Source organism: Sardina pilchardus, chromosome 16, assembly GCF_963854185.1.
Source record: "Sardina pilchardus chromosome 16, fSarPil1.1, whole genome shotgun sequence".
In the NCBI taxonomy this organism is placed as follows: domain Eukaryota; kingdom Metazoa; phylum Chordata; class Actinopteri; order Clupeiformes; family Clupeidae; genus Sardina; species Sardina pilchardus.
In genome coordinates this window covers 15,617,296-15,637,392 of record NC_085009.1, presented here as the reverse complement: position 1 = coordinate 15,637,392, position 20,097 = coordinate 15,617,296, and the positions used below count along the sequence as shown (strand labels likewise).

General features: G+C 39.1%; 2 protein-coding genes across 5 annotated transcripts; both read right to left on the bottom strand.

Moving 5' to 3' along the window:
* Positions 1-454: 454 nt before the first annotated feature.
* Positions 455-10,095, bottom strand: LOC134060066 (asialoglycoprotein receptor 1-like). 4 transcript variants are annotated; one of them, XM_062516646.1, is made up of 11 exons: positions 9,929-10,095; positions 9,152-9,229; positions 8,658-8,708; positions 8,030-8,224; positions 7,830-7,856; positions 7,258-7,332; positions 7,047-7,130; positions 6,645-6,728; positions 6,304-6,446; positions 805-908; positions 455-617 (listed from the first exon to the last, which is right to left on the bottom strand). In XM_062516646.1, exons 2-11 carry the CDS (start codon positions 9,225-9,227, stop codon positions 479-481), a joined length of 978 nt encoding a protein of 325 aa, XP_062372630.1. In that variant the 5' UTR covers positions 9,228-9,229; positions 9,929-10,095; the 3' UTR covers positions 455-478. The 4 variants fall into 4 exon arrangements, with proteins under 4 accessions (XP_062372630.1, XP_062372631.1, XP_062372632.1 ...); XM_062516647.1 differs by having other exon boundaries at positions 8,030-8,218; XM_062516648.1 differs by having other exon boundaries at positions 8,658-8,702.
* Positions 10,096-11,056: 961 nt separating this feature from the next.
* On the bottom strand, positions 11,057-18,806 carry LOC134060065 (CD209 antigen-like protein A). The gene is made up of 11 exons (XM_062516645.1): positions 18,795-18,806; positions 18,314-18,394; positions 18,008-18,058; positions 17,710-17,898; positions 17,470-17,496; positions 16,063-16,146; positions 15,898-15,939; positions 15,541-15,624; positions 15,227-15,372; positions 14,395-14,504; positions 11,057-13,860 (listed from the first exon to the last, which is right to left on the bottom strand). Exons 2-11 carry the CDS (start codon positions 18,390-18,392, stop codon positions 13,704-13,706), a joined length of 969 nt encoding a protein of 322 aa, XP_062372629.1. The 5' UTR covers positions 18,393-18,394; positions 18,795-18,806; the 3' UTR covers positions 11,057-13,703.
* Positions 18,807-20,097: the final 1,291 nt, after the last annotated feature.

Sequence of the window (20,097 nt, the reverse complement as noted above, 5' to 3'; positions counted from 1 at the left end):
TCTTGGCCGGACTACTGTTATCAGTGACATAAGTATTTGAAATGAGCATTAATGTCTAGTGACATATCAGGGCAATTTTATGATTAATTGACTAAATACATTTTATGATTAATTGATTAAATACATTTCTTACATACAGTTCCTTTAAAACGGTAAAGAACAGCAGTTTAAGTTCTTATAGGCAGCAAGTCAATACAGCATATCTTTGCAAAACCCTGCAAAGATGATTCCAGTTATATTTACATTTGTACGGTTGTCAATACAAATAAAAACAAATCCAAATATGAAAATGCAATATCCTGGAAATGGCACAAAACCTAATCTAGCATGAGTTCTTAACAGTTTAATAACAAACGTAGACAAAAGAAAAAATTCTACACACTGTCTTGCTCCGAGTTTTTTGGCAGGGTACAACATTTCAACCACTCAGGTCTTTCTCAGGTCAGGTATCCTATTTTTCTTTTGCCTTTATTTGAATTCAGCCTATACAACTTTTAGTTTCACAAATCCTTTTCAAAGTTGCACGACATGAGATATCATTCCATTTTCCTGACTCAAAAACCATGCCACAGTCTTCTTTGTTGTTAGAGTTATCTGGCTGGCTTGGATGCCAAAATCTGGATGAAGAGCAAACAGTCCAGAGAGTTAATCAATGTATTAATCATAGCCTGTAATATTACAGTTTATATTAAAACAGAAGAATCATGTCAGATATGTTAGTCTTTTACTTGGTTTGTAAATATATGCGACTTTAACCAAAAAAGTTACATTTTAAAGAAGGGTAAACATTTGGATTATACCAACTTTTGGTTTGTGAGGGGCGTGTTGTCCACCCAGTACCAGCTGTCCCCTGGCTGAGGCTGACTTAAACCAATCCAATACCGCTGTTTCTTGTTCTTTAGGAAATCCTGATGAAAAGCATCAGTCTAATAAGTTTTATACATACTTAATGAGGAAACACAGTAGCTATTGCATCATGATCTAATGATGGCAATATGGATTTAAGAGAGCTTTATTCCATTTTTATATTATTTTCTACATTAATTTACTCGCAAAACACAACAGGTTGTCTGCCTAATGCCATATGGTTATAATTTTTGTATAGGGTTAAAGAAGTAGACAGAGATGGAGCTGCATTTTAAGTGTTTACTCTTGAACTCTTTAAAGTCAACTGTGTCCCCTTCAAAAGGGTCCATGCTACAACATTATATATAGCTCAGCTCATCTTTACACACCATCTCCCCGTTTACTAAGACATCCCTCCAATAACAGACAGGGTTCACTGGTAACACTCTGACAGGTATCACAACCTGCATAAACATGAATTACATAAAGCACATTGTAGTTTCAGCTGTGGTTGAATATGCAGCCAACACCTGTGTGGAACTTAGTTCTGCTTTGAGTCCTCTTTCTGTGGCTCTTCCCAACCTCTCTCATTCTTTCCATATTGGGCATGTATAAGATGCAAGATGGGGCAAAAACATGGTTGGTCCTTCTCCTGTTATATTAAAGGAATACGCCACCCAAAAATGAAATTAAGCCAGTCTCGGTCACCCCCAGAGTTAGACCAGTGAAAAAGATCTTTACTTGGAACTATATTCAGCCTCATCGCCGGCGAAGCACCGCTAGCTAGGCGCAAAGTTCTCACGTAGCAGTCTTGTAAACTCCCAACTTCTAGATTCGACTGGAACTTCAAGTGGTGCTACGTGAGAACTTTGCGCCTAGCTAGCGGTGCTTCGCCGGCGATGAGGCTGAATATAGTTCCAAGTAAAGATCTGCCCAGGTAATAGTCTCGTTCGATTTTGCATTATGACTTGTACTCGTTTTGAACACACGGCTCCCAAGATATATTTAGAAAAAAATGTAGACGTCTCGGTCACTTTTTTGGAGGACGTGCTCACTGACACCCTTCATCTACAGCAACTGTGGTAAGCTAAAGCTAAAATCGCTGCTCCCAAAGCAGGAGAATGTCCGGACGGATTTTAACCGGGTTTTTTTCACTGTTCTAACTCTGGGGGTGACCGAGACTAGCTTAATTTCATTTTTGGGTGGCGTATTCCTTTAAAGGGATATTCCACCAACTTTTAGCTTCAGCCTAGCATAGATCATTGAATCGGATTAGACCATTAGCTTCTCGCCTGCTAGCTTCATGTTTAAAAGTGACTAAGATTTCTGGTAATTTTCCCATTTAAAACGTGTCTCCTCTCAAGTTATAAAGTGCAATAAGACCAACTGAAAATGAAACCTGCCGTTTTTCTAGGCTGATTTGACATGGAACTACACTCTCATCTGGCGTAATAATCAAGGCAACTTGCAGCTACTGGCACTACTACTGCTTGTTGTCTATGGGGACTATTTTCAGATGCTGCGTAAGATATCACTGCGCCTATGGTACGTTTGCAAGTTGCCTTGATTATTACGCCAGATGAGAGTGTTCCATGTCAAATCAGCCTAGAAAAACGCCAGGTTTCATTTTCAGTTGGTCTTATTGCACTTTCTAACTTGAGAGGAGACACGTTTTAAATGGGAAAATTACCAGAAATCTTAGTCACTTTTAAACATGAAGCTAGCAGGCGAGAAGCTAATGGTCTAATCCGATTTAATGATCTATGCTAGGCTGAAGCTAAAAGTTGTATCGCCAGACTCACAGAATGGCTGGATGAACGGGAACAAGGTAAATATCGATTGTTTTGCTCGAGGGGAGGTGGAAAATGAGCGTATTTCCAAAAATGGCGGAATATCCCTTTAACATGCTGCAAAAAACGTATGCCATTCACCTGCATGTGGCCAGGGAAGGGAACTGTACACTCAAACAAAAGGTAGATTTGCCATTACAAATTATACAAAATATTATCTGTGATTATCTGTAATGTTTTATTGTATAGCCATGTGCTTTTGTCTCTTTTAGTCTCACCAGAGAAGGACCAACCACTGTTTTCCCCATTGTTAACTTTCATAGTTAATCAGGAGGATTGTTTGTATAGTGTGCATGGGCCATTTTGTTGTATTTCTTTAGGTGGGTTATGTGCTTACAATAAAGGGGGGATCTGATGGTAGGTTAGTTCTCAAGTATGTTTGCCTTGATTCACCTTGGCCTGCTGTGGTCCTTAAAGTCGTGATACAGATGTGCTAAAAACCTTTCAAGTGATTTTCCTACTTTTGGGTTGTTTTCCTCCATTATCTCCCTGGTGTAGTACAAACCCATTCTACTTAGCTATTTAATTTTGTTTATTTTCTTGGTTTGTCATACATGTGTATTAATCAAATCTTTCTGATCTAGTTCATTTACACCTGTTCACACTGAGGTAGTTGGCCATTCCCATCACTCTGTTCACCCCTTATGTCTGTTGTCAGTCACATTCTGTTAGCTGGCTATCCGCTGTCTCATGAAATCTTTTTTTAGTCTTTTGTTGAGACTAGTACTAGTGTAAAATAAGTGTTAGTAAGAGTAGTAATTTTGAGGTAGAAAGGTAAACAATCAAGTAAACTATACTTGAATTGCTGACATTTGTGCTACACTTGGTCATTACAAGTAAAGTATACTGTACGTTGCTTTGAATAAATGTGTCAGCTAAATTAACATATTTCGTTATAATATCATTGTGTGGTTTCCGCAGCTCGCTCTACATAAGGCTAGTCCGCTGCACATTCAAATCAGTGTCCATGATGATGTACCCACTATTTCTACAGAATGTGTTATAGCTTAGATAAACGGCCTGCACACTTGTACTGTAACTGAGTACAGCTCTTTCTTTCATATAATAGAATAGAATATATACTTTTTTGATCCTGTGAGGGAAATTCAGTTCTCTGCATTTAACCAAATTAGTGAACACACAGTGAGGGGAATCACACAACCCAGAGCAGTGAGCTGCCTGCCCAACCAGCGGCGCTCGGGGAGCAGGGAGGGGTTAGGTGCCTTGCTCAAGGGCACTTCAGCTGTGGACTGGTCGGGGATCGAACCGGCAACCCTCAGGTTACAAGCCCAAAGCCCTAACCAGTAGGCCACGGCTGCCCCATGTTGGAGAATGATAGAAATTGGGGATTGGATTGCCCAATATTGTCTCACTGATCTTTGGACTGTAGCCTTTAGTGATGCGCGGGTGGGCTTTTTTAAAAACCCGCCCCAACCCGACTCTTCAGGAGATCCAAACCGCCCCGCCCAATCCGCAAAAATTTTTTCGAATTGTGACCCAAATCCGACCCGACCCGCGGAAAGGAAAAAACCCACCTAGCGTCTTTCGTAGCCTAATTAGCCTAATTCTCCCACATGAGGACAACAGCGGGTTACAATAATCGGTCATTTTGACAATCTGCGCTCTTCCACACCATAATCTGCAGCCTAGACATAGCCAGTGTTAAATCTCATCTTCATGGACATAACAAGTTTCCATTCATATTTCCCCTGGCAACTTCATAGGCTAGCCTACGTTTGCGTGAAACACTGCCAAGCATTTAACAAGCACAGCTGTTTATTCGTGTATACAGAAGCAAGGTGTTGTCACATTGTGCACAACCTTCGATATCCCAGGCTCCATGTCCATAAAGTAGCGAATGCGCGATTGACTGTTTTGTTTTCAGTCAGTCACGCATGGCGCAATTGGGTGCTGAATTTAGAAATTGTTTTGCGCTCGACCACACCTCCTGTATTGCAGGCGCATCGCCACCTAATATGTCGGAAGTTAACAAGTGAGAAATGTGCATTTTTACTTTTTTGACCCGACCCACCCGCAATATTTAGAAAAAACTACTAGGCCTACCCAAATCCGCCCGTCCCGCGGGTAAACCCGCGGATATCCGCGGGTAATGGGCTGAACCGCGCATCACTAGTAGCCTTAGCCTCCTCCTTTGGATAAAAGTGTCAACGAAATGGAGATATTTCATTGTCATGTGATTGTAGTAGGGTAGACTCTGTCTGAATCATAAGTACACACGCTGGGCAGCGTGCATTTTCCAGAAGTTACGTCAGAATAGACTGTCCTAAAGTCAAGCTCTCTGACTAGATGGGTACAAACAGACTCCGTTGTTCTCAATGGGAGGGGACTGAAAAACGTTCTGTTTACTTCCCATCGTTTGCGCGCAGACTTTATGATGTTAGCCATCCTGTAACTTGCTGTAACTGGTCTGAAATTTTACATTCGTGACATCGAGTTTTTATAGGTTTACTTGACTCTAGGTAATGCTTTATCATACAGTAGGCTACCATAGGCTACATAGCTTTTTCACTTATCTTGCTAATGACTTTCCGTCATGGTTTTCGTGCAGGCTGGACTGAGCTTCTTATCCAAACATTACGGGGGAAATCTCCCTACTGTGCGACGTCGAACGTTAGCTTCCCTCCAACCGACATGCTAACAATAATTCTTTATGGGAAACCAACGTTATATATACGAGGAATGAATTAACAAAATAGCAAATTATTGCAAGGGAACGCAAAAGTTATTGCGAGGGAACCCTTCCCGGGCTCCGTAGTTTTGTTTCTTTTGGTAGCCCAGCCTGCTTCTCCGGACTGCTACAGTTGGTCGGGCTGCTGTCTTGTCTTCCTTTAGTTTACCTCCGCCAAGTACAGTAGGTATATGTTTTCATCGGGGACCGGCGTTTGTTTTTCAGTCTGTTTGTTTGTTTGTTTGTCTGTTTGTTAGTCAAAAAGTGATGGATGGATTTTGATGAGATTTTCAGGGAAGGTCAGACATGACCCAAGGAAGAAACGATAAAATTTTGGGACTGATCCGTAATTCTGTCGGGATTCCAGAGGCATGTAATTAGTTTAGTGGTGTAATGTCATGGTATGGCCACATGGTGGCGATCTGAATAGTTTCGATTCAAATGTATGACAACCTAGGAAGAACAATGCCGGTGGAGGTAGCTGCGCTCTCGGAGTGCTTTTCTAGTTTATTTAGTTTGATTTGTATTTACTATTTTGTCCCGGTTACTTTTGGTTTGGTTGTCTTTGCCTGCTCACAGAAGAAAGACAATGGACAACGCAGTTATTTATTGCCTTTCCCCCCCTTTGTTAGAATGCCAAGAATCCAGTGTTGTCTTTTGTGTTCAATAAATGCTTTATTTACGGAATGTCTCCATATGCGAAACATGTCTCCATATGCTTTATAGAACCTGTGAAGCTCTGTTCCAGTAAATGTCTCAACTTCCTAAAGATTTCCTGAGGCGCTAGGCCCCAGGGTGGCGTAGTCATGCTACAGACATGGGGTGTTGGGCGTCTGCCCTGACCACCCTGTTACATGACGATCATCAAAAAGTTATATAGTTGGACTTTAAACATTTTAGGGGAGTGAGTTGTCATACCATTTCTGCTGTACTCTTTATGATGACCAGGTGTCCTCCCATGGTCACACAGGCATCTCTGCTATCTGCCCAGTTCTTCATATCAGAGGAGAAGTAGTAACATGATCCATCATGATACTCCCAGTTATCTGCACACCTCCTCACTCCGTTTGAAATAATTTGCATATGTGTTCATTATGCACCCAATGATGACCATCAAAACTCATACTGTTACATTACTTTCATTTTGACAAGGAAAGGTAGTGTCGTCTTGTTACATACATGGTCAATAAGGAAAAACCTAATACTCATTCATTCACTGCATGCATCAAAGGCATGAAATTAAACAGAACAAATCTCACCTTGAAGCTCAGTCTTTAAGTTTGTGATTTCTTTGGTGAGATCATCATTTTTGTTTTTCTGATCAGCTAACACCCTTTCAGTTTCTTTTGAGAAAAAAAAATCAACAGTGTTTCCTTAACAAGATGGCTAGGATGAAGGAATTCATGTGCAGGAAAAACATATTAAAAAGTTCAACAGCAGTGAACTTTTCAGCCATGGGATAAGTGTATCCTTGCTTTATGCTAAACAACTCAGCGATGAATGCTTAGTCAGTGATGATGCTTAGTGCTGGATTTATGATTGGTAAGTCTGGGTTAGTTTCACATAAGGGTCAGTAGAAAATATTATAGGTGGTTGATCATTAGAACTGTTTGATACAGCTACAGTATGTGATTGAGTTTTTGTAGATTGTGTGACTATACCTGTAAGGTTAGCCTGCAAAGAGCTCATCACATGAGTGGCATTAGCATACTGCTCCTGCAGCATGTCCATCATCTCTGTGATTTCTTTAAGCAGATACAAAAGGACATCTTCAGTGATGATTATCTTATTTCATTTTCAGATTATTTTAAGACAAGAATCCATGATAAACATTTCTATAGAAATGTAGTGCATGTGTATATTCTTCCCCACCTGACATTTTAGCCTGAGTAGCATTCAAAGCCAAAGTTACATTAGTGTTCTCCATCTTCAGCATGTCTAACTGTTCTGTTAAAGTAAAGGGGATGTGTCAACTCTTCTGTTCTACTTGTGTTGCTAGGGGAATATGTTAGAAAAGGTTATTAGGGGTTAGAGTCAAGGTTAGTTGAAGGTTAGTTAGGATATAGTGACATCTAATGGTGATATTTCATATTCCAACCAAAAGTGTCTAAGGTAAAAGACAGCATCTATCAATTCATCCAGTTATGTAAAAGTTGGAAAGGGCAAAATATGGTTTTCCAGACCATTCTAAATGTAGCCTACACCCATTAGTGTATAGTGAAATAGGCCTATGTTTTTTTTCATATTCACTCAGTACTCATGACAACATTGTATTTGTAGCTTGATATCATTGTGTTGAAGTACATCTAAATGACCCTGTGGTGGTGCTCATCAACTAAAACATGTTTATTCATCATCTCATATTCACTCTATTCTCTACTCTCTCCTTCACTTCTACCCACATACCTACTTACTCTTAGTGTGTCATTCTCACACTCACTCACCTGAGTACTCCTCCTCTTTCATAATGTCTACAAAAAAAAAAGAACAGGGTCAACACCATAATAATTGGTACTATCATTGTACACAGATGAACTCATTGCATTTGTTGTATGCAATTGTTACATTTGATTTGTTCAATTGTTGTTATTATTTTACTGCTGAGGCTAAACAGCTGAGACTAAGATTTGATTGTCGTACTCACAGAGCCCTCCCATCGTAACAGCAACGGCCAACAGGAGAACACAAACAGAGAGCAGGAGTACTATGCATCGATGAGATAAGCATGCACGGCTCTCTTTCTCTGAATATGACTTTGTGGAGGAGTTAGCCGGGTCATGTTTGGCCGGGGGAGAAGAGTCACCGGAGTCAGATGGAGGGTCCAGTTCATTTGCTGGGGCTCAAAAGGATCAAAGGTTGTTTTATTTTTATTTTTTTATTTTTTTCCAAATCAACATTTGTGTTAATTCTCATACTCATTCTTGTGTGTCAAAGGGACACTTCACCGATTAGCATTAAGCTTTGTATCTTTAGAAAAGACAGTCATGTTTTTGAATGGTTGTGCATCATTCCCTCAGTTTGCCTTGAGATGGGAGAAATACGGATTTCAATGTTGGACTTTCTGCTTTCAATGATGTAAAAATCATCACTTTACATCATTGAAAGCAGGAAGTCCTATTCATGGGTTTCATTGAAATCCGTATTTCTCCCATCTCAAGGCAATGATGCACGACCATTCAAAAACATGACTGGTTTTCTAAAGATACAAAGCTTAATGCTAATCGGTGAAGTGTCCCTTCAAGGACAAGGTGTGTGTTATGGTTGATACATACCCTTTTTCAGCACATTGACCTGAGCGTAGACAACATTTGCTCCCTCTTTATCTTCAGTTCAGTTTAGTGTGCATAGAGAATGTCAACAGAGAGTTTAGAATACAATTTCAGCAATTAGGGTTTAATAAAGTTTTTTTTCTACATAGCATTGATGTAACAAAATAAAGGTCACACAAATAGCTCATACAGGATATTTTTACTCTTTAGTAATTCTGCAATACTTTGACATATTTAGTAAGCTTTATAAGAAGACCCCTGCTTTCTTTGCTAAAACTATTGCCTTTAACCCTATGAGCCCGACGGACGCAAAGTGTGTCAAAAAACACACCCATTCTTCTTTGTTACATCGCTCTGCGATTATTAGTCATAGCGAGATTAAACTATACTGCACGACAGAGCAGAACCGGGGCTTTCCAACAAGACTAGACACTTGTCTGTACGATCAAGTATGAAAATAAAATAAAATCATGAAGTTAATACAGATGATTGCTCACCACTGGTTTCCTTCTGGTTGCCATTTTCTGTTCTGGTGATGGTAATGTCAGAATATGTAACCTCATCTGTCTGCATGGCTGATGTATATCAACCAAAAACACAAATGTGAAGTGTCAATTATCTTTTTATTGCAGATCTCTTATATCGCTTTTGGCCACAGTTCTTACTGGCAAGTGGGGTAATTAAGAACTCAGACACAAACTCAGAGTCAGGTGGAGTGTGAATGGCAAGCTACCAACTAGCAATGGTGATAAGATCAAACCTCTGATCACCCTCTGGCCAACGAAAATGTATAATTTGGAATCTCAAAAGTCGCGCTGTCAGCAAAGCAAAGATTGTGGTTCAAAAAAGGCTGGGCACCTCTGACCTATTGTCAAACATGTTATTTGTTAGAGAAGTAAACATGTTCCAGCTTATTTTGATACAATCCAAAGATTAGCAGAACCACTGTAAGCATCAAGAGGAAGTAAAAAACATTTTTGTGGTAGCGTGGGATATGACTGTGAGATGTATCATAGACATCATAGGCAATTCAGTTTTCAGAAATTCAAGTAAAATAACAAACAAGAATAGAGTTTCATTGAAAGCTAAACAGACACAAATTAGCAAAAATACAAGCAGATAAAGAACAAAAAGATGCTAAGTATATGGTCAGTGTAGGCTTGTAACCCATACCATGCATAACCTATGAAAATCTATTAGCTAACACTATCCTTCACAAATGTTTGAAACACATACACTGCATGCACGTACATAGAGAGATACGGATAGCTCACCTGATTTTGAGTTAGCTGTGGTGAGTCGATGGACTGACTTTGAGTAGGTTTTGTCTTCTGTTTTCTCTTGCCTTTCAGATTAGAGATGACTGTGAGGTGTTGTTTCTCATGCCTCTATCAAAAGTTCATCTGTCAAACTGACGTTTTTCAGAGCAGACCAGGACTTCCACTTGTGCCACTTCTCTTTAGATATTTCCTGTAGATATTGCAAATCTACATGGGCCTAACTGTAGCTGTTAAACCACAATTTCTACAATCTAAGAGAGCACTAGCAAGGGTTTTATCTGATTACCCACACTCCTGATATATACTGTATATATATATATATATATATATATATATATACATTCATTGACACAAATACTGAATAATTTCCGAACATTACAATCAGCAAAATTTTAGATGCCTTATTTTTGATACATTATTTCCATCATTGCGGTTGTGGTTGTGGTGCACATCCTACCTTTCTTTATGCCAGGTGCAGGACAAAGGGAAACAAGCATACTTTTTGACCCACCTGGGTCCTCTGGCATTTTCTTTTTTCTTTTTTTTTTTTTGAAGTTTGAAGTTGCGCCTGCAACCCAGTGGGTTTCCTGCCGTTCAGGGGTGTACACTGCACATTATTTGTATGCGCTGAAGTGAGACAGGTCAGCAGCCAGTCATTGCTGTCTCCTGGCACTGGAGGGTAGCTATAGCTTGCTACCTTGCTTAACGTTAAATAGATGGCAGTGCACACAACATTTCTGACCCATTTTGGAATAGCTTTTGAAAGTACAGTGTCTATTTCTCACTATAGCAACATTATTTCTAAACCATTTGAGTGTAATAAGGAATGAGAGGCTATTTAATGGTTCTTTGAGGGAGATGAGAGAGATGGGATAGGACGCATACGCAACCACTCTTAAATCCATTTTAATAATCTCTTTGTGTATGCAAAATAGAACTATAGGAAATGAAAGTTGGAACTGCTGCCCTGATTAAAATAATGATGCAACTGATCTCAGCTTGTATTCTGTCAATAATGGAGGGGAATGGAAATTTCGAAGTGACCCCAAACATTTGACCAGTATAGTGTAATCTGAATGAATAAACTATTAAATAAGCAGAGATGGAAACAGACACATACTGTAAACAAACAAACAAATGATTAAATTTATTGGCAGGTTATGTGTGGGCATATACTGTACAAACAAACAAATTATTAAACCAGCATATGCTTTATTCATAATATTCTCCCATATATTACATATTCTTTAGGAAAAAAATATATACGACTGACAGAGACTTTAGCATCAATTTTGTGTATTATCTAAACAGTAAAGAACAGCAGGTTAAAGAGAAACTACGTATGCAGGATTGACGATTTCATCTTAAGTTTCGGTTTCGTTTTTCATTTTTGCTCGTTTTATGCTTGCATATTTCTCTGCAGAGCTTCCCCGACAGCTTTAGCGTGTATATTTATACATATATAGACTATATACAAATATATAAATTGCAAGCGTGGTTCTTCTTGTTCTTTATGCGTCTCAGCCTTCCAGATGTAAACAGGGAACGATCGTCTCCTGAACACACTGCAAGGTTGCAATAGCGGATATAGGGACACTGGGATCAAACTGGTCAGTCAAGCAAAACAATGATTTCTAAGCGATTTTAAGACTATGAAAAAGTTGCATAGGGTCTCTTTAAGGTCTTATAGGTACAAGTCATAACTATCAAAACCCTGCAAAGTTAATTCCAGTTGAATTTACATTTGTAAGGCTGTGTATAGAAATACTTTAAATCCAAACCTCACAAGTACATTGACAGAATGTATCCTGGAAATGGAACAAATCCAAAACTGGAAAGAGTGAAATAATACAGCTACAATAATAACAGTTTTCAGGAAAAAAAACCTTTGACCTCACACAAAATGAAACGTGTAATTACTCTTTTCGAGTCCAGACATCAAATTGATGCCACTGAATCCCAACTTTATTGTCATTGTGCAGAGTACAAGCGCAAAGACAATGCAATTTGCATCTAACCAGAAGAACGGAAAAGTAGAAAAGTGCAATGCGAAGTATAGTGGTGCATAGACAGGACAGGACATATAGTACAGAGTAGTATACAGTTGGTTTACAGAAGGTGGTGCACAGTCATATACAGTACATTACTGTAATTTATATTTCAGGAAAAAAAGAGAAAAGTCTTGACTGATGCCTGATATGACCTATTATTTCAGGAATCAGATGAAACATAATTAACAAGTGATGCGTTAAAATAAAATTCACGTCACATCTTTAACATATCTTGCCACCTTTAACTAGCCTGGCAAGCCAAATTATACATTAGTCTGGAGTCGAGCATTCACAAAGCTGAAGCCTGTGGATGGAATGAACCGGTGTCTTTCAAACTGCCTAGAGCTGCACGTAATAGGCCAGCACTTGTGACCAATCGTAGCCCGTCGGCAAAACGGCAAATATGTCCTTCTTTAAATGAATAACTTGAGTGCATCTTTCTGCTCAACCTTCAAAGAAAAGCCCAAGTCTAACTCTTCCAAAGCCGATTCAAACGAGTGCGCTTCATTAGCCTCATCCATCTTCGTTGTTCTCTATGGTTGTTTTGCTATCTCGCTGTCTCGCAACTCTGTCGTCACCGTGCTAAGGCAGGCTCAAGTACTCGGTACACAGATAGAGCGTTCTGATTGGACCGGCTGTCTTGGTGCCGGACGCAGGATTGGCCTTAATCGTGTGACCCTAGACCATCCCGCTAGGCAAAAAAATGTTTCTGCCACTAGGGTGCGTCTAGATTTCTAGGCTAACCTTTAACGTTACATGCAATACAATTCAAGTCAGTATTGGAATGTCACATATAAGCGTCCGTCACTTATTGTCGTCCTCTTCCGTGTATGTGTCACTTAATATTAATTTCTATACAAACTAAGATGGAGGATTCGTAAAAAAAGCACCCACACCATAAGTTTATCTAAATTAGTTATGTACCAAAAATGACATTTTACTGTGACTCAAAGAGCTGTAAAACACTGTTAAGGCTGCATTTACAAAACCGCTTCGAGCTCCAGTGGAATTTTGATTAACGATGAGCTAAGCATTGATGTACAGCAAAGATTCTAGAGTGGAGCAAGATGGATCAGTTAATATTTAGGATTCCTACGGTAGCCAGCGTCTGTGACGACACCTGAGCTTACCAAAATGGCGCCCATGGAGTCATAGAACGTACTTCAACATATCGTATTATCCGGCCTGTGATCTATCTTGCTCTGTTCTAGAATCCTTGATGTACAGCGTGTGAAAGGACGACAATATGCGACCCACTAGGCCAGCACTAAACGCCGAGCACAAAATTGGATATTTCAGGAGGTAAAAGCCCCGGAAAAGAACCAAACCAGATTTTGTTCAAATCTACACAAAAATGTAAGGTTAATTTATCAGATGTTATATTTAAGGTATTAAAACACATCTTTGTTTTAGAATTTTCGAATGAAAGGGACGATACTTGGTGCTTTTGCTTATACGATACTGATGAATGAATGTGTGAACTTGTGAATATATGTATGTTGTGGTTGCATTACAGTAGTTTGAATGTCCTGACACTGAAGAAGGGAGAACCCCAAAACGTCTGGTCACAGGCAAGAAAAAAGAGACAAAGTTATACATGACTAGGAGTGCTGTACTCTCGCTTTCTTTGATTTATTCTGTATGGGCACAAGCACCCAGTCAGCTGAAATATTTTGTGAGTTGAGCGTGTTCTTTGTACTTTATGCATTAGTTTGAATTCAACCCCTGCAGCTTTTACTTTCACAAATTCTTTTCAAAGATGCACCACAGTGTAAATCATTCCACTTATTTACCCAATGAGGGATCATGACACAGTCTTCTCCATTATCTGGATCGTTTGTTTCACTGTCATCTGGCTGGCCTTGACCCCAAAATCTGGATGAAGAGAAAGCAACCCTGTAGTAAGTAAAATTTATTTATAAAGCACATTTACACAGCATAAGCTGACCAGTGCTGTACAGTGAAAGACTAAAAAGGACACAAAATAATACAAAGTAATACAAAGAACATTTGCTAAAACATAGATAGTGAAATAATAACATTCAAGACAGGACAGGGCACACAACACAGAACATACATTATAGAGAAGAAACAGAACATTACAGCTGTAATAGCTGTATTAGCCTGTATTAGATATTAAGTAGAAGTTATGCCAAGTATTTCGTTTTTTACTTTAACAAAATCGCACATGAAGACACTATCAGTAGACTCTACTAGTAGACTTTGGGCTCCAGAATGTTGTAAATATATTGTAAAAATAGCAGGTGAGGCCATGATCAATGGAGAAACCGGTGTCTCTGATTGCTGGAAAGTGTTGCCCGTAAACAGTAAGCAATATGGCGGCCACATTCATATTTACATTTTAATATTTATGGTAGAGACAAGGGTGAACATTTGGACTGTACCAACTTTGGATCTGTGAGGGGTGTGTTGTCCACCCAATGCCAGTTCCCCTCTGGCTGAGCCTGAGTTAGACCAATCCAATATGCCTGTCCTTTTGCCTTGCTCCACAGGAAATCCTGATGTGAAAAATATCAATCACTTTTCTACACACTCAGTGGGGCATTCTAGAACCTTATTTTCCAATAATTACCAGCAGACAATACATTATCCCGACCCTTACCTAAAACACCTCGATAGCAGTGATAGTGCAACTCAATTTGGGGTCCTACTCACGGTAGCGAAGACTTAAGAAGCACAAGTATGAACTGTAGGAACTTTTTGCAGTTCCTAGAACCCCTTTTTTGATGTATTCAAATAGTATGGAACTGGGGATTAAAGATGGTGCAAAGGACCTTAGGGTGTAATTACTCTGAACCATCCTTTTAATCCACAGATGTGGTGGAGTACTGCTTCATAATGGCTTGCTAGGGTAACAGTTACCCCTTTGCTTAAAATTGGGGAGAGTTGGGAGGAGATAATTTAATCCAATTGAACACAATTATAGAGAGCATAGTCAAGAGTGAAAACCATTTTTCTGTGTATCGGTGTTGTGTACATGATAACATACATGATGTTTGGCTGTCCGTTTCAACTGACATGACTATAAAATCCCATAATGCAATGCATTTTAAAAAAGAAGGCTACTTTTATTTCCTAGATTCCTGATTCATTTAAAGGGCTTACATATTGTTGCAGTATTAATGCTATTGCAGTGCATATTGCAAATTACTGTCATGGTTATCAAAGTCACATTGTGAGACATACTGTAAAACATTTTTGAGGAGGTGAGTTGTCATACCATTTCTGCTGCACTCCTTATGATGACCAGGTGTCCTCCCATGGTCACACAGGCATCTCTGCTATCTGCCCAGTTCTTCTTATCAGAGGAGAAGTGGTAACATGATCCATCATGGTACTCCCAGTCATCTGCACACTTCCCCACTCCTTTTGAAATATTTTGAATATTGTTAACAATGCATGTCAATAATGACCACATTTGTTTGTAATTCATTTGTAATTCATTTTGTAATTCATTTGTTTGTGCTCATTCATTCATTCATTCATTCATGTACCAGAAATGGAAAGCTTGACATTAAACAGAATAAATATCACCTTGAAGTTCAGTCATTAGTTTTGTGATTTCCTTGGTGAGATTATCATTTTTGCTTTTGTGATCAGCTAACATCCTTTCAGTTTCTGTTAAGAAAAAGAAATGAACAGTGTTGCGACAACTCATAAAACTCATGAAGTATAGGCAAGCGAGAGAGAGAGAGAGAGAGAGAGAGAGAGAGAGAGAGAGACAGAAAGAGCAGAGAATGATGAGGATATAAGTGCTGGGTTTATGATTGATAAGTCTGAGTTAGTCGGACGTTAGTTATAGGGTCAGTAGAAAATATGATAGGTGGTTGATCATCAGAACTAGTGTTTGCTACAGCTATGTGACTGACTTTGTCTAGATAGTGTGACTACCTGTAAGGTTTTCCATCAGCATGTCCATCATCTGTGTAATTTCTTTAAAGCAGATACAAAAGGATCAGTGATGGTTCTCTAATTTCATTTTCAGATGATCTTTTAATTCAAGAATCCATGGTAAACATTTATTTAGAAATGTAGTGCATGTGTATTATTTCCCACCTGACATATTAACCTGAGTAGCATTCAAAGCCATAGTTACATTAGTGTGCTCCATCCACAGTATGTCTAACTGCTCTTTGACACCTGTTAAAGTAAAAGGGGATGTATCAAATCTCCTGTTGCACTTGTATCACTTCAGGCAAATATGTTAGCAACGTTTATTTGGGGTTAAAGTCAAGGTTAGCTGAATGTTAGTTAGGATTTAGTGGCATCTAGGTGATATTTACCTCTGCCAAGGAGGTTATGTTTTCATCAGGGTTTGTTTGTTTGTTTGTTTGTCTATCTGTCTGTCTGTTTTGAAATTTTCAAGGCAGGTCAGAAATGACCCAAGGAAGGAACAATTCAATTTTGGGAGTGATCCGTATCACCGTCGGGATTCCGGAGCCGTTTATGTTTTTCGCTTAGCAGTGTAATGGCATGGTATGGCCACGTAGCGGCGATCTGAATATAGTTTAGGTTCAAATGTATGACAACCTACTGTAGGAAGAAAAATACAGGCGGAGTTCTGCGCTCTCTGAGTGCTTTTCTAGTTCATATTGCAACTAACTGAAAATCTCTGCCTCACCCCTGTTCTTTCAAAGGGCAAAAGTCACTGTCTATCCTATACGTTCATGTAAAATCTAGAAAGGGCAAACTGCTGTTTTCCAGACTATTCTAGATTTGCACCCTGCGCCATTGGTGTTAATGAAATGTGTTCATATGTATTACCTGACAGTTGTGTCTCCACAATCCTTTTCTCATTGCTAATGTTTTTATATTGCACATTTAGTGTTTTAAAGTTTTGTTTCATATATGTTGCAGAAATCAGACCAGATGGTTGTTAATGTCTGCTCATTTTTTACAGTCAGACTAACCATGCACTTGTCTGTGTTGATAGAATGTTAGAACCAAACTAGCCTTGCATCTCAATGATCGCATTACATTTTGAGGGACTAGTTTCTCAGCAACAGCGGAAGTTTCCTTGCTCCGGTTAGTAGTACTGCCCAAACAGAGAAGCACCCTCCATGCACTGACCAGTCGGGACAGCTAGGTAATATCAGTCCACCACTGTAACCTATGGCTACTACCAACTACAGGGAACAAGTACATGTAGATATTTCAATGCAAGGTTAGGCTTGTTTTTACCATTATTTTATCAACAAAGACATCTGCATCGATTTTATTTCCCTCGGGTGTACTGTGGAATGGGTAAGACTGTTTTAGTGCCAGGCTAGCACATACTGCTGACTTGCCCTATAGACTAGCACCGGCAAACTCTGCAAATAGATGAACTGAATGAAATGTGCTGAAAACAGTCACCGATAAATATCACAATATGGAAATTAGGTCCTCATTAAACCACCCCTATAATATTTTTATGTTGAAGTACATACTTAGTCTTAGTGTCTCATTCTCACACTCACTCACCTGAGTACTTCTCCTCTTTCACAATGTCTACAAAAAGAACAGGATCAGTGCCAGAATAATTGGTAACATCATTGTACACTGATCGACACTCATTGACATTTTGTATATTGTCCTTTTTTTCAATTGTTGTACTTACATTCAAATGTTGCACAGTTCCACCCAAATCATGCAGGAATCTATTTTACTGAACCTTGTTATGAAAAAGCTAAGGCTAATATAAGATTTGATTGTCATACTCACAGAGCCCTCCCATCGTCACAGCAATGGCCAGCAAGAGAACACAAACAGAGAGCAGGAGTACTGTGCATCGAAGAGATAAGCATGCTCGGCTCTCTTTCTCTGAATGTGACTTTGTGGAGGAGTTAGCCGGGTCATGTTTGGCCAGGGCAGAAATATCACCGGAGTCAGATGGAGGGTCATTTGCTGGTGCTCGAAAGGATAGAAAAGTTTTTATTTTTATTTTTAATTCTGACCAAGCTGCAGGTGTTGTATGCTGAATGCATGTGTGTCAGGGGTATGTGTTATGTTTAATACATACTCTTTTTCAGCACATTGACCTGCGAGTAGACAACATTTGATCCCTCTTCATCTTCAGTTCAGTTTATGCATAGAAATGTCAACAGAGAGTTTAGAATACCATCATTGCCAATTAGGGTTTAGCAAAGTATCTTTTTTGTTTTACTTGACATTGATGAATAAAATAAAGATTACACAAATAGGTACTAAAATATATTTTTCCGCTTAGAAATTCTGCAATACTGAAATATTAAGAATAGTAAACTTCAGAAGAAGACACCTGTTTCAATTGCTAAAACTATTGCCTTTGATTCAGATGATTTCTCACCACTGTTGTTTTTCTTCTGGTTGCCATTTTCTGTTTTGATGATGTTAATGTCAGAGTACGTCACCTCATCTGTCTGCATGGCTGATACCAACCAAAAATGCAAATGTGAAGTGTCAATTTGGCCATAGTTTTAACTGGCAAGGTAAAGGTAATCAAGAACTCAGACACATGCTCAGAGTCAGGCAGACTGTGAATTGCAAGCTACCAACTACCAGCACTGCATGGTGATGAGACCAAACCCTTTAGTCATGATCAAACTCTCTGCAAACGTACAACAATGGTCTGAACCAAAGAAAAACAGTAGGCCCATTGGTCACCATATTCTAGAATTAAATTAAAAGAAATTTCAAGTACGATGCAAACATTATATAAGAAAACCACCTGCCCTTGAGTTTATTTTCCTTTTATATTGTGAGTGTCACATCTACAGTATTGTTTAGGATTGATTTTAGAGAAGTATACTGTACATGTTCCAACTTACAATCCAAATGAGCAGAAGTACTGTAGCTGGCAAAACGCTAATATCAAGGGGAAGTACAGTACAGTAACTGTTATGGTAGATGATTCACAGGCACTTCAAAGGCAATAAAATGAATGTTTCTGCTCAATTAAAACAGTCAGGTATAAAGATTGAACGAAAACGCAACTAAACTAAACACCTACTCAAACGAAATATAAGCAGATAAAGAAACAAGAAGACGTTAAGTATGGTTAGTGTTGACATACAACCCATATGATACATAATCTTTTAAAAATATATATGTTGCTCCCACTAAGAATTTTTTTTCAAACTTCTGAATGCACATACAGATATTAGCTCACCTGGTTAAGTAAGCTGTTTTGTCTTCTTTCTAAAGGTGACTGAACTGTTGTTTTCTCCTGCCTCTTTCGCTTTCAAAAAAATGAGAGTTGCCTAATGAAGCCCTTTAATAGCCTCAGGCCAACGGAAGCGATGGAAGTTCCTCAAAAAGAACTGCATTTCTTAAATAAAGAAAGAAAAACCTCAGAGCAGACCATGGCTTTGCCACTTCTCTTTAGACATTTCCTGTAAATATTGCATATCATAGACAAGTTGTTAAACCACTATTTCTAAATTCTGTGAGAACACTACCAAGGGTTTTATCTGATATGCTAGTCTATTCAAAACTTCCAGAAATTACATAATTTACAGGGTTCAACTCCTGATTTGTAGTTAAAATAGTTAGAAGGAAAAAAAACTTTGACACTCATACTGAATAACATGAGAACTTTACAATCAACAAAATCCTATATACTTCATTTTTGATACATATTAATACACACACAGACACACACACAAACACACACACACACACACAGTAGACTATTTGTATGTGTGTGGCTACTGAAGTGGATATCGCGTTAAAGCGGTAGCCGCTTGCACCCCCTGTGTAAGGAGGATGAGTAACTGGGCTATCAGTGAAATGGAGGAGTAAGGGGAGGAGGAGGGATAACTTCTTCAAAACCCAAGGGCGTGTGGCATATAAGGAGGCCGGCTAAAATATCCTTGAAGTGGGAGGCACGGTGAGTTAATGGCTGTCAATCATCCCTAAGGGCTCCTCCTGAACTTTGTTTAGAAAACATCATTTGGCACAGCAGGCTACAGCACTCGTACGACATAGGGGTCCGAGTGCCCACGGGGACCCATCCGGCCTGCGGTAATGTCCCGATCCCACCCCATCTGCCTCTTCACTGTCCTATAAAAAATAAAGGCAAAAAGGCCAAAAAATATACAAAAAAAAAAAAAAAAACTACCTCGCCCCTCC